The following is a 23,322-nucleotide window of genomic DNA, read 5'->3' as shown; positions in this document are numbered from 1 at the left end:
CAGTCACCTTCTGCAGGCATCAAATAAGCAATTAAAAAAAATGTTTTAATACACAAACTAAATAAAAAAGTTGATTTCTCAATTAAATTGTTCTAGATTCCTTGGACAATAGCTTCTTAATTCATAGCTTAACTGGTATTTTGATTAGCAGCACAGAATAAAAGAAACCATGTCTTCCGGTATCAGTTGAGCATTGTTCACCCTCATAATAACTACACGGTTATTTCCCCAACCATTCATATATTATTTTGCTCTTTTTTATTTTTAAACGTTGAGGCACTAGATTTTGCACTTCTTAGTGCAATAACCATTCTTTGTGGTGAAATGTTTATTCAACGTCCATGCGACAAATAAGCATACTTTTCACTTATGGTGGTGGTTAAAATGAGATTCCCCTGAACACTTAACGGACAGGATTGAGTAAAGGGGAAACAAAAGTTGAAGCTCCACAGTTGAAGATGGTTTGACCCAAATTCTTTAATAGTCAGGGAGCAATTTAGCTAGGAACTCCACCACAGGTTACTCCAATCCCATCAGTCCCACCATGACATTCTAATTTTGCCCAGATCATGTTTCTTTAAAGCATCCTCCACTCAGCTAATTTGTAAACAACTTTTGACTGACATGTAAAAACAGCTTCTGGAAATAGATTTTCCCTCACAGGTTAACAAAAAACACGTACTTCAATTAGGTTACATTTGGCTCCAGAATAAGCAATGGAGTGATTTCTGATTTCCATGCTATTGTCCCAAATGTCTTTTTTTAAAAACATTTAAACGGGCATTTTGCCAATTACCAAGTATCTAAGTTTGTCCTGTACAACAATTAACTCCAATTTAGGGATTTCAACCAGGTGCCCATGACGATTTTGGATGTCATGAACAGACGCATCCAAACGCAATGGAAATAATTTTGACAATTGTAGTCTTTTTTTTGTTCAAAAATTTAATAGGACATTTTAAAGGATGCAAAAGATTAAAGTAAAACGCTCACTTTCTGGATTCATGGTTGAAATTTGAAAACTGCTAAAAAGATTTTGGATGTCATGAACATCTCTCATTCCGTTTAGTTGCAAAGAAAGCCTGAAAAGCCGACGACCAATTGCAACAAAACCAGCCCACGACTAATGTAACAACCAGCAGCATAACAAATTGCAGAATCCTCCGGTAGGGATCCTTATCAGGTTAGGATAGAATTTGGCGATGAGGGCATTTCATGAATGACGTACAACTGCACTCAAAGCCCTCAATGCAAAGGGTCGTTAAGCCATGTTTCCTACATCGTGGGGCTCTGGTTCCATGAAATTTACCGCAAAGCGTCACGAAAAAAAAAATGGCATCGCACGTTCGTTACGTTTACAGGAAACAAACCTTTGTGACGGTCCTTCCCCGCCCGTCAGTCTCCGGGACGTATACGCTACGATTTCGTCAGAAATTAATCACACACTACTCCATTTTAATGTTTTACTTTACCTCCACCTCCTTCCAAGCGATCCATTTCATCTATTGTGGGTTTTTTTTTAACGCTACCTTCTCAACATTGAAAATAGCTATGCAATCCTATCCGGAACCGAACTTTGGGAGGGGGTCCATGATTTGGCCGCAGGGATTGCTTCAGCTAATAACATGCTGCGCCAGACACAATGATGGCGCAGTTTCCTAGCGCACGGACTTCCAGTAAACAGGAAAACAGCAATCGATTCAGCTAAAATTGGTTTGAAACATGCCGTTCTTTTGAATTTAAATGCTCGACAACAAAACGATTTTTTAAAAGTCGTAAATATTACTGGTTATTCAAAGGTCTAACCGGTACATTTATTAAATTTGAAACGATCAACCAAGTTATAACACCAAGCCACTGTGACAATGATCAGTTCAAAAAAAAAAAGTAGGCCAGGCTTTCTGGTGAGAGTAATACGATAAAGTTATGTAATCGTGTTAAATAACCACAATATGGGGGAAAAAATGAAAACAGAAGTCAAACCTTAAAACTGAAAAATGCTATTCTATATTTCGAAAACAAAAGAATGCGCTGGGAAGTTAAAGTTGGCTTTGAAATTAGAAATTTAATGAGATCGTTTGATCAATCTAGGAGTTCATTCTTTTGCTTATACATCCTGAAAATACCAATGTTGTGTAGATTTGGGAATGAAGGTAGTTTTCAGGGAATACAATGGGCTGCGTCAAGAGCTTTAAATGACGGGTTTTAAAACAAGTGCTCACGTGGAAATATTTAATCTGCTACTGTAGCCGGTGGAGGGAATAGTTGGCAGCTCACCACAAAGGCCGCCATTACAGGATTTAATGTTAATTTCCCCCAGCATACAATGGAAACCCGTCAATTCCCACCCCTTCGCTTTACGAAATTTTGGTCAAAAAGCCGAAGTGAGACTCCACCGATCTTACAATTCAAGTGGATTTAAAAGTAAAAGCAGTGACGGGTTTCCGAGAAAATTAACAATCCCCATCACCGCGGCCGAGACGAGGCCGAAGAAGACAAAGGCCCGGCAATTTTTCCACCGCATTTCGTAACTCCAAAAGAGGGGTGGGGAGGGGGGAGAAATTAGAAATGTCCTCAAAGTTAAGCGGAAAGGGACAAGAGTCCCATTTTGTATTTTTAAACTCTTTAATACATAAAAAACGAACTCCTCCCAGTCGCAGCGCGGGGCGGCTCCGAGACTCACAAAAGTCGCCATTGTCGGCGGACTTCCCGCAACCGGCCTTGGAGGGGAAGGAGAGTAAAAAAGACAAGAGAAGTGGGAAGGAACCCACAGGCTGCCCCCTCCCTCAACTAAACACACAAAAAACATTCAACATCACGCCGCCGAGGAAAGAGTCACCAAGTCAAGTTGCCGCTAACTCACCTGCTGATCTAGATCCAGTACATTTCCGATGGCCACATGACTCATAACTAAAAAAAAGTGAGAAAATTCTGACTAGGAAAAAAACGACGTTATTTTATATATTTTTCTCTCTCCTCCTTCGGGATAAGGTAATAAAAAGGGTGATTAAGGGGGGAAATTTCCTCTGAGGATTTCCTGTTCGCTTCTCGTTTTTTGTGCTCCACCGACGCTGAAGTGAAGAGTATATTTATACACAAAAGAGAGAGAGAGCTATATATCTAAGGGATATACAAGGCCGAGCGCGCTGTTCCGGGAAGGTTTCACCACGTCCACTGCCCCCGCCGTCGCTGCCACACTCTGCCCCTCGTCCCTTCGTCTCTCGTTATCTCCACGCGGCGCAAAGGTCGTCGGGAAGCCGGTCCGGCCACGTGACGCAGCTCTCGGCCAATCGGGTGCTGCGGCTTCCCTCGAGCGCGCTGCAGCCACAAGGCAAGCAACGGACGTCGTCTCGCGAGAGTGCTGCCTCACGCTGCATGGAGACGGCGGAGTATCGGTGAGCTTCCTGCTCTCAAACACCTCAGCATTGCGACCGGTCCTCTTCCCCAGGACCTCAGTACTCTGATATGTGATATAATTCACCCTATGACAATATCCTCTCCCTACAGCAGGATCCTTCTGCTGCCCCCCCCCCTTCTGTGGCAGGATATCTCCTCCCCACCCCCCCCTTCGGTGGCAGGATCCCCTCTGCCATGGCAGGATCTCTCTTCTGTGACAGGATCCCCCCTCTTTGGTAGAATCTTATGCTGAAGAACACACAATCATGTGCATTCATTCACCACCCCCCTCCCCCACCCCCAACTAATTGGAGGGAACTTGAAAAAATACGTTATTTACGTTTTTCGCTACAAACCAGAAAGATTTGTTATCTGAAATTGTTGAATTCATTGTACAGTTCAGTGAGCTGTCATATGCGCGACTGCGGATGCTGGAATCTTGAGCAAAAAGCAAAGGACAGGAGGAAATCAGCTGGGCAGGCATGGACCTATGCAGGGAAATGGACAGCCGACGTCTCGGGTTGGGACCATTATTCAGACTGATTTTTGAAGAATAGTCTGGCCCAAAACATAGTTTGTCCATCTCTCTGCAAAATGCTGCCTCGAGTTCCTCCAGCACTTTGTTTTTCACACATAAAGAGACGGTCAATGTGGGAGTGGGATGGAGAATCTCCATTCAATCTCCATTACCTCCACTTCAGAAACAAGTCACTCCAACCTTGGTTATAAAGAGGCAGCTTACAGACAATGCTCACAGAAATACATTGAGAGGCTGAGTTCAAGATGTTAACAACTCATTCCTTGAAGCACAAAGGGAACAGGGCTGACCCTACACCTTTGCAAGCGAAAGATCATCTACCAACATGTTCCAACTGAGCATCACAATAAGACCCTAGAGAATGTGAATAATTGTCTGTATCTTAGGATATGAAAGATCATGTTCAGTGTACCAGCATAGATTTACCATCTGAGGAAAAGCCTGTTCAATAATCTAGATATCTAGTAGAGACTTGGACTACTTGCATCAGATACCCCCCAAAGCACTGCAGAAATACCAACATCTCTATATTTGCAAAATCCTCCAACAGCAGCAGGATAAACAAACCAATTTCATAATTCTCTCCCAGCCCAACACTCCCAGGGGTTCCCAGGCTCTGATTGATTTCAGCCAGATCTGATGAGCAAGCCAATCCATCGACAGGGCCATCCATAATGTTTGGGACAAAGACCCATCATTTATTTATTTGCCTCTGTGCTCCACAATTTGAGATTTGTAATAGAAAAAAAATTACATGTAGTTAAAGTGCACATTGTCAGATTTTAACAAAGGCCATTTTTACACATTTTGGTTTCACCATGTAGTAATTACAGCAGTGTTTATACATAGTCCCCCCATTTCAGGGCACCATAATGTTTGCGATACAACAATGTTATGTAAATGAAAGTAGTCATGTTTAGTATTTTGTTGCATATCCTTTGCATGCAATGACTGCTTGTAGCCTGCAATTCATGGACATCACCAGTTGCTGGGTGTCTTCTCTGGTGATGATCTGCCAGGCCTTTCTTGCAGCCATCTTTAGCTTATGTTTGTTTTGGGGACTAGTTCCCTTCGGTATTCTCTTCATCATAGAAAATGAATGCTCAATTGGGTTCAGATGGGGTGATTGACTTGACCACTCGAGAATTGGCAATTTTTTAGCTTTGAAAAACTCCTTTGTTGCTTTAGCAGTATGTTTGGGATCAATGTCTTGCTGTAGAATGAACCGCCAGCCAATAAGTTTTGAGACATTTGTTTAAACTTGAGTAGATAGGATGTGTATATACACTTCAGAATTCATTATGCTACCACCATCAGCAGCTGGACACTGGTCAGCAACAGGCCAGATGCCACTTAATTGTGACTCGTCAATCTAAATCAAGTGCTCTGTGAAACCTTTCAACATTTTATACATGTCAATTAACTCATGAAATCTCTTATTCTTAAGAGCATACAAACTAAGGTTATACATTTCTGGTCCTCATAATTTGAAAGCAGATAACAACCTGGCAAAGCCACACTGCATCCAGTCCCTTTTAGTTTCTTCCTATAAATGGGGATTTTTTATTTTTGTATTTGAGCCATTGGCCTATTTGGCTCACAATGCTTTTATATTGGCCTCTTGACAAGAAGTTGAAAATCCTGGAGAACAACCTTGTAGCTGTACCTACTCCCCACTGTGATTTTTCTTAATGTGCAGGAAGCAACTGCAGATGCTGTTTTAAACCGAAGATAAACACAAAATCCTGGAGGAACTCAGCGGGACAGGCAGCATCTCTAGCGAGAAGGAATGGGTCACCCATTCCTTCTCTCCAGAGTTGCTGCCTGTCCTGCTGAGTTACTTCAGCATTTTGTGTCCATCCATGCTTTTTCTTAATGGCACTTTCTTGTTGCTATTCATCGATAGTCCTTTATGTCTTTCTTTAAAAAACTTTACATCCTCCTCATTTGTTATCTGTTTATACCAATTATCAGGCAATTTCTGGCAAAGGAGGTTATGGGTATGTCTCAAAAGCAAATACAGTCCCTCAGAGATGGCAATTTTAACTTTAAAGACCAACTGAATTCTGTTTCTGTTTTGTGCATTTTGTCCAATTTGAAATTTTGTGCATTTGAACGTTTGGAAATTTGTTTTAAGTATTTTTGTTATGTTTGTTTATCTTCCTTCTCAGATTTGTTCCTCAAATTTATGCTAAGCTTTGTTGGAACAGTGGTAAGATGAAGAATAAGAATTCAAAGGGCAACTAAAGCAGGAGTTACTTTTGTTCAGAATTTCCTAAAACTGAAGGAAAGACTGGAGTCTCACTTCAGATTGAACTGAACCATTTCACAAATATCTGGTGCCTTTTCTGATTGGTGTCCTTAGTAATGACTGTATAGTTAAGAAGAAATTGCATTTTGAGAAGGATAGATGGTACAATAAATTGAATCAAGTACAGGTTAAAAAAAATCTACAAAGTGGGCCTAAATCGAAAAAAGGGAGGAGGTAAAAGCGCATATTAGAACATTGAACAGGCATTTAGCCCATCATAACAGATGTCATTCTAACTAATTCCATCTGCCTGCATATCCCTGTATTCTCTGCCTATTCATTTGTCTGTGAAAATGTATTTTAAACATTGCTGTCTTATCTACTACCACTCCCTTGGCTGTGTGTTCCAGGCACCTACCTGTTTCACTATAAAAAAAACTTACCTTGTAATTCTCCTTTAAACTTTCCCCTTCTTACCTTAAATATATGCCTTCTATTATTTGACATTTCCACCCTGATAAAACAATGACTATCGCTCATAAATATATACTTTTATCAAATCACCCAACAGTCTCTGATGATACAGAGAAAGCCATCCAAGTTTGTCCATCCTTTCCATATAGTTTCTTATAACACCCTTCAAAGCCTCCATACCTTTCTTATAGCGTGACAACAGGAATTGCACACACTACTACAAATATGGTATAATCAGTTTTAACAGGTGCAACATGACTTCCAACCTTTATACATAACTTGACTAAGTGGGACCCGTTGAGTCCCAGTCACATGGGAGGACTGGTCCCCCAATGCAACCCATTCCCCAACGGAATATTACACCACTCCCCCGTTCCCCCACCGCAACCTGTTCCCCCAATGCAATATTCCACCACTCGCCCATAGCCCATAGCCCCTAACTGCAGGCGCAGCTCATTTCCCCTCATCAACCAGCACTCCCTCCTCCTCCTCTTCAAGTGTGGGAGGGGAGTGAAGGGGGGGGGGGGGGGCGTGGGAGGGGAGGTGGAGTGTGTGTGGGTGGAGTGGGGGTAGGAGGGGGCTAGTTGGTGTGGGGGGGGGGGGGGTGTGTGGGTGGGAGGTGAGGGGGGTGTGTGGGTGGGAGGGGAGGGGTGTATGGGTGGGAGGGGGAGGGGGATGTGGGAGGGGAGGGGGTGTGTGTAGGGGAGGGGTGTGCGTTGGCAGGAGTGGGGGGGGTGTGGGCGGGGGGGTTGTGGGGGGAGAGGGGTATGTAGGCGGGGGTGGGAGGGGGGAGAGAGCTCGGAGAAAAGACGGTGAAGAGCCATGGGGAGAGGAGTGTATCACGGGGGAGGGGGGCAGCAGCCATTGAGGGGGGACCAGTAAGTAAGTAAGTTTTATTTATATAGCACGTTTTAAGTCAACTCGCATTGACACCAAAGTGCTTTACATAAATTAAATAATGTTTCCATACAAACCATAGAAAAAGATTTTAAAAAATAAAGAAAATGGACACAACAAATTATAGAGTTCAACACAAACATCCCCCCACAGCAGAATCAAAAATTTCCACTGTGGGGAAAGTCCTCTTCCTCTGTGAAACACCCGAGGTCGGGGCCCATTTGTGGCCTTTCAGCCAGTCCGATAATTTTCAGCTCCCTCTTGCCGAGAAGATGGAACTCCGGCGTCGGGTGAAACATTCCTCAGCTGCTTGGAAAGTCTGGAGCGGCTGCCTCCTCCCCAGAGACCAGGGCACTCGAAGTCCTCAGGCCGCGCCAGTTGGAGCTCCGACCCCGGCGAACTCGATCCCAGGCTCCGCGGCGCTCCAAGTCCAGCGCCGCCCACGGCCGGACTCCCACAGCCACAGCTCCGTGATGTTGGGAGTCGGCGGCCACAGCGCTCCGGAGCTTACCGCACGGCGACCCGGTAAGGCATCGCCCGTTCCGTGTTGGTATCCCAGCTCTGCGCCACCGCCGCCGAAGCTGTAATCCCGGCCGGTCCCGACAGGAAACGCCGCTCCATTCTCGATGGTAGGCCGCGAGGACGGGGCGAAGAAGCAGCTCGGAGGGATGCTGCTTCTCCGACCAGGTAGGGGACTAAGAAATAAAGTTTCCCCCTTCCCCATCCCCACCCACCACATAAAAGACCTCCACTAGACAGGACAGGACAGGACTTAAAATTTTGGACAGGACTTAAAATTAAAAAAAGAAGAGATGGACTGCGGGCAGGCTGCCATACACAGACGGTGCCCACTCCTGCACATCCGCCATCTTGAAGAGGGCAAGGGGCTGGAGCTGGCAGTGCGATGGGGACTCACAGTGGGCGCTGGTTGCTGGTCGTTCTCCTCTGCCGGGATCAGAGTCTCCGCTTTCCGTTTGCCGACATCTCCGACACCTTCGGCATCTCTGATACCTCCGATATCGCCGACTTCGCGCTGCTTCCGGTCCCTCCGAAGATTGTGTCCATTTGGAGACCTCCGCAGGCTATCCTCATCTCCAGTAAAGACGCGATGGCGCAGGAAGGGGCGGACCATCCCACGGAGCGACAGGAAAAGGGACCAATCCGCGCGGCGATGACTGGCAGGAGAGGAGATCGATCTGCGCACATGCGTTTTCTCGCTAACTTTTACATTATGTCACCAATCTGAATAAAACTTGGTGCACTCGCTGCACAGAAGAACAGTGAGTGAACTGGCGAAAAAGTGTAGCATTATCACGTACCGTTTTTGCGCATAGAAAAACTGCGCATACCAGAAGATAACAAGATCAGAGTTTTAGATAGATGCCCTGACCAATAGAGGCAAGCATGCTACATGCCTTCTTTATCACTCTATTCACTTGTGTTGCTACTTTCAGGGAGTGATGGACTTGCATTCCAAGGTCCCTCTGTACTTAAGTGCTCCAATTAAGCAAAATTATAGGCCGCATCCAAGCTCTGTCTACGGGACAAGAGTGGATATTACAGAGAATCCCAGAAATCTATGGCCATTACCCATTTATGCACCACTGACTTGTCCTGAGGGCACTAGTACTGTAGGAGCCATTTATGTTTAGGCTATCTACTGTTGGCATATTATATTATTTTGTCTAGATATATCTTGCAGTATTATTTTGGACACTTGGGGGTGGTCATTAGATACACAGAGGGGCATATACATATATGGGCATAGTGGACAGGGAGTGGCAGACCAGGCACAGAGAGGGGGAGCATACAGTTCTCAACAGACTGGGGAGAACAGCTAGCTACAACTTGTATGCAGAATAAGGAAAACCTGGTACGGTCATTTCTTTGTTTGTACAACTACTTCAATAAAGAACCAATGGAAATAACGACTGGAAAATCTGTTCTATTTGGTCTGCATAAGATCACTCCTACTTACCTGTGTAGTAATGGCAACGGAAAGTTGGACACTGGAAGAGTCGGAAATTTGCCATTACATTTAAGTGAGAACTCGTTCTATGAATGAAACTGGAGCTTGTGAAAATCTGGGAAAACGGATTATTTTATTTCATAAGCCTGACGCCGCTATTCCCGATCAACTGGACAAGGTCGCCACCTGCACTAATCTGACTAACGGAGATTGGAAACCTCGAAATCCAACGCGCAGGGAGAGTGAGTACGTACAGCATTAAACTTTATTGGAAAAGCTATACTGTATATGATAAACTGTATTGGTAAATGGCGACTAAAATGGAGAATTGAGAAGTGACCTTGAGAATCAGAGCGATATCAGTTGTTTGAAATACCATAAGGTTCATATAAGGTTCATTTATTGTCACATACACATTTGGTGTAGTGAAATTGAAGTTGCCATTGCAGCACATTAATAAGAATACAACATGACATTATAAAGAAATTTAACATAAAACATAAAAACATCCCCCCACAATGGTTCCCACTGTGAGGGAAGGCACAAAATCCAGTTCCCATCCCCTTGTCCACCCATAGTCTATTGAGGCCTCCGCAGTCGCAGCTACGAGGCCCGATGTTTCAGGCTCTTCTTGCTGGGTGATGGTGCTCCAGCGTCGGGAGAACCCTCCCAGCGGCTTGGGATGCCTGGAACGGCCGCATCCTTACCAGAGACCGCGGCTTCCGAAGCCAACAGGCCGCGCTGGACGGAGCTCCACCACTGGCGATCTTGGCGAAAGATCCCAGGCTCCGCGATGTTTAAGGTCAGCGCCGCCGCCCACGGCTGGCCGCACCACAGTCCCGCAGCTCCGCGATGTTCATCGGTGAACTCAGCGCACCGGAGCTCCAGCGCGGCGACCCGGGCAAGGCATCGCCTGCTCTGCTCCATGATAACGCTCCGAAACCGTGGTTCTGGCCGGTCCTCTCAGGAAACGCCGCTCCAGGCGCCGATGGTAGGCCGCGAGGACGGGTCGAAGTTGCTGCTCGGAGGAAAGCTGCCTCTCCGACCAGGTAGGGACTGAGAAATACCCCCCCCCCCCCCCCCCCCCCCCCCCCCCCCCCCCACGCACAAAAAGAATAGACCTCCAAACAAAATACTTTTTAACATACTAAAAATAAAAAAAAGGACTGAAAGGACGGACAGCTGCAGGCAGGGCAGCCATACCCAACTGGATGGCGCCCCCTATCAAGTCGCAGGCATACGGCTTTTACGTCAACGAGTCTTCAAGGGATAGTGGACATGTATGCCTGTGGTCAAAGCTAAAGCTCAGTCACAAGATGGCGATGTTGGACAGGATTCTGAAAAGGATAGAAGAGTTACCAAACGCACTGACAAAGGCTTGGAATTGTTCAGGGAAAAGTGTCAGAAGACAAGAAACTCGATATGCAAACAAGCTTACAAGTTAATTGAAAAGCTGAAAGAGCTCATGAAATCAGAGGAAAAGGCAAATTAAGTGCAATCTTACCTGGTTCAATTAATCAAGCTCTGTGATGAAGTCAGCAAAAACCACGAATCATTGGTGAAGGTACCACTGCCTGAAAAGGAGCTTGAAAAGCAAAATCAGTGGTTTCAACAAAGAATGGAAACTTTTAATGGTTTTATACAAGATGTAGAGGTCTGGTTATCTGATGTTGGACAGCAAACTAACTCCATAGCTGAAAGTGCCATACAACAGAGTGTTGTAAACTCAGAATAAATTGGACCCGATTACAGTGTTTCAAATGTCTCAAAACTAAAATTAAGCCACAAATCTAGTTCTGCATCCTGTGTATCTTCAACAGCCTCTGCTCGTATTAATGCTCAGGCAGATAAGGCTGCTCTCTTGGAACGGGTTGTCGCCATGAGCAAAAAGCACGAGCTTGAGGCACAAGAAGAACAATTGGAAAGAAAGAAAGACAACTGGAACTAGAGACTGAGCTGGCAGCAGCCAATACCAAGCATGAGTGTGAGTCACAAGAAGAATAACTGAAAAGAGAGAACAGCTGAAAAGAGAGAAAGAACTGCTGGAACTAGAGACTGAGCTGACAGCAACCAATGCAAGAATTAATGTACTTGAGGCCAAAGGAACAAGAAGCAGCTCTAGAGTATCTCAAGGGATGAGCTCTTATATAAGAAAAGGAACTGCTCAAAGGGAAAGATCAGCTAAATTAAATCCACAGGCAGATGAATATTTGCCTGATCAAGTGGAACAAAGACAAAATGTGTTGATGGGAACTGAATTTTCCTCCCAGCAACAGGTTGTTAGACCAAAACAAACAACTCATGGAACATCGGTTAAAGCTCATGATAAGACCCATCTAACTCAATACTCTCTTCAAAGGCATAACGTGCAGACATATGAAAAAGGGTGTGCAGGGGCATGTTAGCACTATCCCCGTGTACTGAATGATGGAAACCAAGGTGATATCTGGAACCTAATGCAGAGGCAAAATGACATCACTGCTCTTCTGGCTCAACAAAACCTCTCTTCTACATTACCACCGAGACACATTACTGTTTATGATGGTGATCCTTTGCAGTATGAAGTTTTCATCACAGCATTTGAGAAAGGAGTGGAAAGAAAAACCAATGATGTCAGTGATTGCTTGCAATTTATAGAGCAATGCACAAGTGGCCATCCAAAAGATGGGTCTTCCATGATCTGCAGCTGCAAATATTTGCCTCCAGCCCAGGGCTATCAAAGAGCAAAAGATCTGCTTAAAAAACATTTTGGTAATGAACACAAGATTGCCATTGCATATATGGTCAAGGCATTTGCCTGGTCAGTGATCAGACCCGAGGATGTGAAGTCATTCCAAGCGTTCTCACTGTTCCATAGAGGTTGTTGCAATGCAATGGAACATCTCACCTATATGGAGGAGATGAATGTTGCTTCCAATATGAAGACTATCCCTCTAAAACTGCCTTACAAGCTCAGAGACAAGTGGAGGGATAGGGCATGTCAGCTACAGGAAAAGCATGGACATCGAGCTACATTTTCTGACCTGGTAGACTTCATGGAGAGACAAGTGAAGATACTGTCATGATCCACTTTTCGGAAACATCCAGGATGCTAGGCCAATTGCAACTGTCAAAAGCTCTACTTTTGCGAAAGCAAGGGAAAGGTCAGGACCAAGAGGAAGCAATTTTGCAACAACTGTAATACCTGTAGAGACAGCAGTGCAAGATAATCTGACAAGTGGAATGAGAGGAAATGTACCTATCACCAATTCGCAAGGTTCTTGTTTGTTCTGTAGTAAAAGTGGTCACACATTGGGGCTTTGTCCACAGATCAAGAAGGGGCACAAAGGATAGACTTCTCAAAGGAGAAGGGAGTCTGCTTTGGATGTTTGAAGTTAGGACCCATGAGCAAAGACTGCAAGAATCATTTGACTTGTGATGTGTGCAACCAAAATCTCCTGAAATACTTCACATTGAACAAAAGAACAAAGAGAAGAAGCTGGAGCATACAGAACAGAATGAGAAGCCAATTGTGAGTAATGCTGTTCCCTCACCTCATATGTGTGGGCATATTGGGGCCAGTGAAGAAGCCTGCATCTCCTCCATTGTACCAGTACATGTAAAGAGCCACAAGGGGGATACAGTGTTGCAAACATACGCATTTTTGGATCATGGAAGTTCATCTACCTTTTGCACAGAAAGCTTGATGAGACAAAAGACCAATATTCTCTTGCGTACCCTGAACCAAGTGAAGCCTGTGATCAGTCATCGTATCTCAGGTTTGGAAATATCTAGTCTGGACAAAGACGATTTTATCCAAGTATCTGATGTTTTCACACATAAGCAGAACGGAGCTGTAGAATGTTTGTTCTGCAGAACTTTCTCGATCTCTCTGCGTCTTTAATGCAGAGCGGTGGGGGGGCGGGGCCTGGAGGCAGGTGGGCCTGGATTGGTCGGCATGTGGCATTGTGACGTCAAGCAGCTCGTGAGTCCGGTTTAGATTTAAAAATGAGTGAGTGGGGGGGAGGATTTTACTTAAAAATGTGTACGTAACAATGTCCAAATGTAATGAGGAGTGGATTAGTGAATGTAAAAGTGAAATCGCTAGCGAAATGGAAAACAAACCGGAATTTGAGCATGTGGTTTTGGCCAACCAAGGAATCGAAGGCCAAAAACTAAATATCTGAAAATGGAATCTGACATACACACACACACACACAGAGTTTTAATATATAGATAGAGAGATATGATTGGAAAATGATCACCAATGTGTCCACGATTTCTAGAGCCACTTCCTTAAGTACTCTGGGATGCAGTCCATAGCAGGCCCTGGGGATTTATCAGTCTTCAGTCCCATCAGTCGACCCAACACCATTTCCTGCCTAATGTGCATTTCCTTCAGTTCCTCCGTCACCCCAGATCCTCTGGCTAGTACATCGGGAAGATTGTTTGTGTCCTCTTTAGTGAAGACGGATCCAAAGTACCTGTTCAACTCGTCTGCCATTTCCTTGTTCCCCATAATAAATTCACCTTATTCAGTCTTCAATGGTCCAACTTTGGTCTTAATTTTTCCCTCTTCACATACCTAAAGAAGCTTTTACTATCCTCATTTATATTCTTGGCGAGCTTACCCTCATACCTCATCTTTTCTCCCCATATTGCCTTTTTAGTTATCTTCTGTTGCTCTTTAAAAGTTACCCAATCCTCTGGCTTCACGCTCATCTTTGCTATGTTATACTTCTCTTTTATTTTTATACTGTCCCTGACTTCCCTTGTCAGCCACGGTCGCCCCTTGCTCCCCTTGGACTCTTTCTTCCTCTTTGGAATGAACTGATCCTGCACCTTCTGTATTATTCCCAGAAATACCTGCCATTGTTATTCCATTGTCATCCCTGCTGAGGTATTTTTCCAGTCAACTTTGGCCAGCTCCTCCCTCATAGCTCCATAGTCCCCTTTGTTCAACTGTAATACCAACACCTCCGATTTACCCTTCTCCCTCTCAAATTGTAGTTTAAAACTTATCATATTATGGTCACTACTTAATGGCTCCTTAACCTCGAGTTCCCTTTTCAAATCCGGTTCATTACACAACACTAAATCCAGAATTGCCTTCTCCCTGGTAGGCTCCAGTACAAGCTGCTCTAAGAATCCATTACAGAGGTACTCCACAAATTCCCTTTCTTGTGGTCCAGTAGCAACCTGATTTTCCCAGTCTAACTGCATGTTGAAATCTCCCATAACACAACCATGGCATTACTTTTACTACATGACAATTTTAACTCCCGATTCAACGCACTCTGTATCCAGGCTACTGTTTGGGGGCCTGTAGATAAGTCCCACTAGGGTCTTTTTACCCTGACAATTCCTCAGTTCTATCCATACTGACCCAACATCACCAGACTCTATGTCACCCCGACTAAGGGACTGAATTTCATTTCTCACCAACAGAGCTACCCCTACCCTCTGCCCACCTTTGTCTGTCTTTTCGATAGGACGTATACCCTTGAATATTCAGTTCCCAGCCCAGGTCCTCTTGCAGTCATGTCTCTGTAATTCCCGCAACATGATACTTGCCAATTCCTAACTGAGCCTCAAGCTCATCCACTTTATTTCTTATACTTCGCGTATTCACATACAACACTTTGACTTCCCCTCTCCCACCGGTCACTATTGGCCCTGACCTTACTCTCTTATCACTTCTCGAACTTTCCTTCCCATTAATTCGGGAGTCTTTTGTAACTTTTCCTGTGCTCACTTCCCGTTTAACTCCATCTTTATGCTCCCAATTTGCCAATCCCTCCCCCCCCCCCCATTATGTAGTGGGGGACCTTATCAAACCCACACATGCAGCACTAGCATGAAGGGATTTTAATTACAAGAAAGTGGGAGAAACTGGGAGCAAATAAGAGCCAGGTTGTTGATATTTGCTTGTTCAGTCTCTGCACTACTCAGTAATAGCCCATCAATGTTGACTGATTAAGATACAAATACAACCAGATGGCGGAATTTAAAGTGGACCAGTGCATGAAGCCCACAAACTTTGGTCAAATCAGATATGCACAGCTGCACCACTTTTCAGACGCCGGCGAAAGTGGCTGCGGTACTGTTTCATATCTAAGACTTGAAGATGATAACAAAGAAGTACATGTTGCATTCATATTGGGAAAATCCAGAGTGGCACCATTAAAGCAAATGATGATTCCCAGAATGGAGCTTACAGCTGCAGTCCTAGCTGTCAGAGTGGACACAATGCTGCGAAAGGAATTACAGCTTCAACTGGACAAATCCATCTTCTGGACTGATAGCACAACAATGCTTAAGTACATCAACAACAAAACCAAATGCTTCCACACATTTATAGCAAACAGGGTCTCTTTTTTAAGGGATGCTACTGGAATGTTTTGAAGATGTAACTAGGAAAATGGACAAGGGAGAGCCAGTGGATGTAGTGTACCTAGACTTTCAGAAAGCATTTGATAAGGTCCCACATAGGAGATTAGTGGGCAAATTAGGGCACATGGTATTGGGGGTAGAGTGCTGACATGGATAGAGAAGTGGTTGGCAGACAGGAAACAAAGAGTAGGGATTAACGGGTCCCTTTCAGAATGGCAGGCAGTGACTAGTGGGGTACCGCAAGGCTCGGTGCTGGGACCACAGCTATTTACAATATACATCAATGATTTGGATGAAGGGATTCAAAGTAACATTAGCAAATTTGCAGATGACACAAAGCTGGGTGGCAGTGTGAACTGTGAGGAGGATGCTATGAGCATGCAGGGTGACCTGGACAGGTTGGGGGAGTGGGAAGATGCATGGCAGATGAAGTTTAATGTGGATAAATGTGAGGTTATCCACTTTCGTAGCAAAAACAGGAAGGCAGATTACTATCTAAATGGCGTCAAGTTGGGGAAAAAGGGAAGTACAACGGGATCTGGGGGTCCTTGTACTTCAGTCTATGAAAGTAAGCATGCAGGTACAGCAGGCAGTGAAGAAAGCGAATGGCATATTGGCCTTTATAACAAGGGGAATCGAATATAGGAGCAAAGAGGTCCTTCTGCAATTGTACAGAGCCCTAGTGAGACCACACCTGGAGTATTGTGTGCAGTTGTGGTCCCCTAATTTGAGGAAGGACATTCTTTGAGGGAGTGCAGCTTAGTTTTACAAGGTTAATTCCCGGGATGGCGGGACTGTCATATGCTGAGGGAATGGAGCAGCTTGTACACTCTGGAGTTTAGAAGGATGAGAGGTGATCTCATTGAAACATATAAGATTGTTAAGGACTTGGACACACTAGAGGCAGGAAACATGTTCCCGATGTTGGGGGAGTCCAGAACCAGGGGCCACAGTTTAAGAATAAGGAGTAAGCCATTTAGAACGAGGGCACTTTTTCTCACAGAGAGTGGTGAGTCTGTGGAATTCTCTGCCTCAGAGGGCGGTGGAGGCAGGTTCTCTGGATGCTTTCAAGAGAGAGCTAGATAGGGTTCTTAAAAAATAGCGGAGTCAGGGGACATGGGGAGAAGGCAGGAACAGGGTACTGATTGGGGATGATCAGCCATGATCACATTCATTGGGGTTGCTGGCTCGAAGGGCCAAATGGCCTACTCCTGCACCTAATGTCTATTGTCTACTATTGTATCACAATGGAGATATATTGACACAAAGGAAAATCCTGCAGATGAAGCCTCTAGAGGACGAACAGCAGACCGCTTCTTAAGCCACAAGAGATGGATCAAGGGACCAGAATTTCTCTGTAAGCCAGACAGAGAATGGCCAAAACTTCAATTGGAATCTGCAATCTCTGCTAATGATCTAGAAATCAAACAAGACATCACAATGAACGTCATTGTCAAAAATCCATTGAAACCCACAAATTCTCCGATTACCTATTTTTCATCATGGGGAATATGAAGACTGCTATAGCTTAGCTTCTTAAAGTAAGGACACACTCTTGCAGCTGACTAGAAAAAGATAGGAGATTCAGACTGTTGTGAGTAGCTTTGAAAAATATCCTGGCAAACTAAAGGAAACGGTTGATAAGGAGATGTAAGTTTTTATAGCTGCTTTTAATGTTTATTGGTAATTGTTTTGTTATATACGTAGAACAATTAGGGGCTGGTGTGTTGGAGCCATTTATATTTAGGCTAGCTACTGTTGGCAAATTATATTATTTTGTCTAGATATATCTTGCAGTATTATTTTGGACACTTGGGGGCGGTCATTAGATGCACAGAGGGGCGTATACAGTGCAGTCAGAAAATATTCAGACCTCTTCACTTTTTCCACATTATGTCTCGTTACAGCCTTATTTTAAAATGGATTAAAAAAAAAACCCAGAATGAAGAAGCGGAAACAGGTGTTTAGAAATTTTTGCAAAGTAATTAAAAATAAATAACTGAAATATTACATTTACATAAGTATTCAGACCCTTTCCTATGACATTCAAAATTGAGCTTAGGTTCATTCTGTTTCCATTGATTATCCTTGAGATGTTTCTACAACTTGATTGGAGTTCACCAGTGGTAAATTAAATTGATTGGACATGATTTAGAAAGGCACACACCTGTCTGTATAAGGCCCCACAGTTGACAGTGCAGGTCAGAGCAAAAATCAAGCCATGAAGACGGAATAGTCCGTAGACCTCCAAGACAGGATTGTGTCGAGACACAGATCTGGCGAAGGGTAAAAAACAATTTCTGCAGCATTGCAGGTCCCGAAAAGCACAGTGGCCTCCGTCGTTCTTAAATGGAAGAACTTTGGAACCACCAGGACTCTTCAGAGAGCTGGCCACCCGGCCAAACTGAGCAATCGGGGAGAAGGGCCTTGGTCAGGCAGGTGACCAAGAACCCAATGGTCACTCTGACAGAGCTTCAGAGTTCCTCTGTGGAGATGGACCTCCCAGAAGGACAACTATATCTGCAACACTCCACCTTTTCAGGCCTTTACGGTAGAGTGGCCAGACGGAAGCCACTCCTCAGTAAAAGGCACATGACAGCCAGCTTGGAGTTTGCCAAAAGGCACCTAAAGGACTCTCAGACCATGAGAAACAGGATTCTCTGGTCTGATGAAACCAAGATTGAACTCTTTGGCCTGAATGCCAAGCATCATGTCTGGAGGAAACCAGGCACCGCTCATCACCTGGCCAATACCATACCTATGGTGAAGCATAGTAGTGGCAGCATCATGCTGGGGGGATGTTTTTCAGTGGCAAGAATGGGAGACTAGTCAGGATCGAGGGAAAGATGAACAGAACAAAGTACAGAGAGATCCTTGATGAAACCCTGCACCAGAGCGTTCTGGACCTCAGACTGGGGCGGAGGTTTGCCTTCCAACAGGATAACGACCCTAAGCACACAGACAAGACATCCCAGGAGTGGATTTGTGACAAGTCTGTGAATGTCCTTCAATGGCCCAGCCAGAGCCCGGACTTGAACCCGATCGAACATCTCTGGAAGGATCTCAAAATAGCTGTGCATCAACACTCCTCATTCAACCTTACAGAGCTTGAGAGCTTCTGCAGAGAAGAATGGGGGAAATTACCTAATACAGGTGTGCCAAGCTTGTAGCGTCTTACCCAAGAAGACTTGAGGCTGTAATCGCTGCCAAAGGTGCCTCAATAAAGTACTGATGAAAGGGCATGAATACTTATGTAAATGTGATATTTCAGTTAATTATTTTTAATTACTTTACAAACATTTCTAAACACCTGTTTTCACTTTTTTATTATGGGGTATTGTGTGTAGATTGATGATTAAAAAAATGAATTTTATCCATTTTAGAATAAGGCTGTAACTTAACAAAATGTGGAAAAAGTGAATGGGTCTGAATACTTTCTGAATGCACTGTATATATGGGCATGGTGGACAGGGAGTGGCAGACCAGACACAGGGAGGGAGGAGAGTACACAGTTCTCACCAAACCGGGGAGAACAGCCAGCTACAACTTGTATGCAGAATAAGGAAAACCTGGTACGTTCATCTCTTTGCTTGTACAACTACTTCAATAAAGAACCACTGGAATATCTGTTCTATTTGGTCTGCGTAAGATCAGTCCTACTTACCTGTGTAATAATGGCAACGGACAGTTGGACACTGGAAGAGTCGGAAATTTGCCATTACGTGGTTAAAGATAAAACTGCCTTAAAATGATAATGCTTCAATGAGCGAACGTCTATAGTACTATAGCCCAGCGTTGATGACAAACCCATATCCTCAGCATTGTACATTCTGAACAATAGAATGTAACCACTGATACTGTATCCATGGTACGGTGGCAGTCTTGTGCTCCAGTAGACTACAGTACAGCTAATCGCTAATTTGACCACTCTGGTTTTGAAGGCGCAATCACTAGTTTAGCTGCAGGAATTTCCCTGGTATGTGGCACTATACTAAAATATGCCTAGCACTTACTGTTAATTGAATTTACATCGTACAGTTCAGATCTATGTTACTTTATACTGTAACGATACGGAGAATGTATCGAACATACCTGAGATCCTGGCTGGGACTGAATTGGAAGACCTGAAACTGCAACTGGAAACCATCTGGGGAAATATATCAGCAGCATATGTGTTGACGAGGACACATGACTGTGATAATCTTGGTAAGGATGTTATTCAAGAGCAGAAACTACAGAGGAAGAAGAATGACTCATGGAAGTTCTGTTGTAGAGAGAAAGAAACAATAGACTAAAGAGGTTGTAGAGGCTGGAAACTGGAACAAAAATAAAAGCGATGCAAACACTTGGTGTGACAAGCAGCATCTGTGGAGGCAAAAGATATACATTGACATTGCATGTTGACATCCTGCATCAACAGTCGTCTATTGCTGCCGTGAGGCCAAATGCATACTAGAATAATCTTATCTTCTATCTATCTATCTATCTATCTATCCATCTATCTAATACTAGACCAAGTGCAGACCTGTTGGGTCTGTTCCCCCAACGTGCGGTCGGGGGGGGGGGGGGGGGGGGGGGGGAGGCGGCATGCAGTGTCACACACACTAACTAACCTTCCCCCCCCCCCGCACTCACGCTAATTACCCCCCTTGATATTATATTAATATTATTAATTTGCTCCTTTTACCCCATACACACCCTATCTACTGACGCATAGCCCCCAACTTGCAGTCACATCTAGAGAGGGGGTGGGGCGGGGGTAGAGAGTGAGGGCAGAGAGAGAAGGGGCAGAGACACAGAGAGAGACAGATACACAGAGAGAGGGGCAAGAGGGAGAGGGGGTGGAGAGGGGGAGAAGAGGGAGGGTGGGTGAGGGGGGTAAGGTGGGGGAGGAGGGGAGGAGAGAGAGCGTGAGAGTGAGAGAGAGGGGGTGCTGAGGGGGGTGAGGTGGGGAGCAGGGAGGGGGGGGGAAGAGGGTAGGGGGTGTGGAGGGTGGGGGAGGGGAGGAGGGGAGAGAGAGAGAGAGGGGGGAGAGGGAGGAGTGATGGGGAGGGGGAGAGAGGGTGTGCTGAGAGCGAGGGGGGGAGTGGGGAGCAGGGAGGGTGGAGGGAAGGGGGGGGAGAGGGCGGGGAGAGGAGAGAGGGGGGAAGAGGTGAGAGGGTGGAGAGGGGGGGAGAGGAGGGGGGGCAGGAGAGGGGGGGGTAGGGAGGGGGAGGGGGGGAGGAGGAGGGGGGGAGAGGAGAGGAGGGGGGAGGAAAGGGGGGGGAAAGAACTTAAAAAACATTTTAGAACCAAAAAAGACACATTCTGCAAGCATTGTAGAACCAAAAGAGACACTTTTTGCAAACATTTTAGAACCAATAAACAATTTTGCAAACATTTTAGAACCAATAGACACATTCTGCAAGCGTTTTAGAACCACTAAGGACACTTACATTTGAGTAGACATGTGTTCAGTGTTATTCACAGCTCAGAGAAACGTGATCCTCTGCCTTCCTCCATCTTGAAGAGACTGATTGGGGCACACCACTTCCTGGTTTTATAGTCCCTCCCCCCTGCCGCCAGCAGGGGCAGCAGAGAGAATGGGGAATTTTGTAAAATCATTAATATCTCTGTCATTTTTCATCGAAGGGAAAAATCCTCGGCACACATACGGCAGAGGGGGGCTCTGAGCAAGGTAGCCAAAAATGACGGCCGTAGGTGGCGGCGTTCTCTCGGAAATCGCAGCATAGATGGCCAAAACCGGTCAAGAACAGACTTTTAGTAATATAGATTAAAACTGTGTGTGTGTGTGTTTCTGCCTGTCTTGTGGTTGCCAGCCTGTGGGTGCCAGCCTTTGATTCATTGCCACGCCAACACCAGACACACAAACGCCCACATTTTTCCATTTCGGTACAGATTTCACTTTTTATTCCAAGTATCCACTCCCCCCCCCGCCACTCACTCACTTTGTCGCCTGCTGGCCACTGACCATAACGGCTGCTGGCGCCTGCATCTCACCTCAAAGACGCCATTTAAAAACAGCCGCACTGCTGAGTGCTGGAATCTTATCTTCGGGAACGGCTTGAGTTGGATGACCACGTCTCCCGTGGGGGCTACGGGTAGGGAACGGTTGCGTTGGGGGAGCAGACCCAACGGGTCTGCACTTGGTCTAACATACTTATAAAACTCTGATCTTGAATGTGTTTGTGTATAAACATACTGCTCGAAAAAACGACATCCTGACGATAACATTTTTACATATTCCTGTAGAGATTTCTCTGGTGAAATCAAAAATCGGTTTACCTGAAAATTTTGAGCTTTATTGAGGGGACGGGGCCCACTTGTTCTAGCAACTATTAAAAGTCTGATCTTGGATGTGTGTGTATAATCACATCTGCTCCGTAAAACGACGCCCTTATGGTAAAATCTTTACATATTCTTGTAGAGTTTTATCCAGTGGAGTCCAAAATAATCTTACCTGAAAAAAATCATGCATTATTTCTCGAGTTATTTATGAAAATGTTCACAAATCTCAAATAATGTAGAAAATAAACGAGATGGGCACGTCACAACGGCTCTGCTTGCGCTGTATTCCACGCGCTGCAAGTGATGTCACCCCCAGATCACCCCCCCCCCCCCCAATACTCGGGGCCTGAAGCCTGCAGCCAGGAGCCGCCAACGGGAGTGTTCCTCACCCCCTCCTTCTTCTCTCCCCCCCCTCTTCACTCCCCTCTTTCCCCCCGCCCCGTTTCACCCCCCTCTCTTTCACCCCCTGTCCCCCACTCTTCCCCCCCTCTTTCCTCACCCTCTCCCCCCCCCCCCCCCTCTCTCTATTCTTTTTACACAGAGAGTTTTTACACAGAGAGTTGTGAGTGTAGAGTTCTCTGCCTCAGAGGGCGGTGGAGGCTGGTTCTTGGAATGCTTTCAAGAGATAGTTTAGATAGAGCTATTAAAGATAGCTGTCATGGGATATGGGGAGAAGGCAGGAATGGGGTACTGAATGTGGATGATCAGCCATGATCACATTGATCCAAGGCTTGAAGGTCCAAATGGCCTACTCCTGCACCTATTGTCTATTGATCCGCTGAGTTAGACACCACCAAAGATCCTATAGTAACCCGACCCGACCCGCAGTGTAATCAACGTTGCGGGGGAACAGTTTGTGTTAATAAATTATAATTCTGAAAATGAGGAGAAGGTTTTTACCAAAGAACTTTTATTTTTACGAGGATGTTTCCGTAAATGGCTTCCGTCTCCGCACTAGTATCTTTGCTCCGCTATGGGATCTTTGGTGCGGAGACGGAAGCCGGTTACGGAAATGGGGCCGCAAACTACCCATGAATCTGCCCATGACTGTACTACGTCTTTATCGTCGAGTGATCTATCTTGCTTGCTATAGGATCTATGGACACTGCAGCACTTTGTGTTTTTTTCTTGTATGAC

The 23,322-nt window shown here is 45.1% G+C and overlaps 1 protein-coding gene and 1 long non-coding RNA gene across 3 annotated transcripts in view; both read right to left on the bottom strand.

The window, feature by feature from the left end:
• Window positions 1–3,232, bottom strand: part of ddx3xa (DEAD-box helicase 3 X-linked a) — a 32,791-nt gene extending 29,559 nt beyond the window's left edge. Inside the window, exon 1 of one of the 2 annotated variants that reach the window (XM_055644630.1) lies at window positions 2,864–3,232. In XM_055644630.1, the coding sequence (XP_055500605.1) occupies window positions 2,864–2,908 (45 nt within the window). In that variant the 5' untranslated portion in view covers window positions 2,909–3,232. The remainder of the gene's footprint in view (window positions 1–2,863) is intronic. The other variant, XM_055644629.1, reaches the window with a different exon arrangement.
• Window positions 3,233–10,626: 7,394 nt separating this feature from the next.
• Window positions 10,627–23,285, bottom strand: LOC129702706 (uncharacterized). Its single transcript, XR_008724424.1, has 4 exons — window positions 23,086–23,285; window positions 22,183–22,357; window positions 11,030–11,110; window positions 10,627–10,862 (listed from the first exon to the last, which is right to left on the bottom strand). It is a non-coding gene; the product is annotated as an uncharacterized LOC129702706 (long non-coding RNA).
• Between the last annotated feature and the right edge of the window lie 37 nt (window positions 23,286–23,322).

The sequence above is a fragment of the Leucoraja erinacea genome, chromosome 13 (assembly GCF_028641065.1).
Source record: "Leucoraja erinacea ecotype New England chromosome 13, Leri_hhj_1, whole genome shotgun sequence".
Classification (NCBI taxonomy): Eukaryota; Metazoa; Chordata; class Chondrichthyes; order Rajiformes; family Rajidae; genus Leucoraja; species Leucoraja erinaceus.
This window is presented reverse-complemented; position numbering and strand designations above follow the sequence as displayed.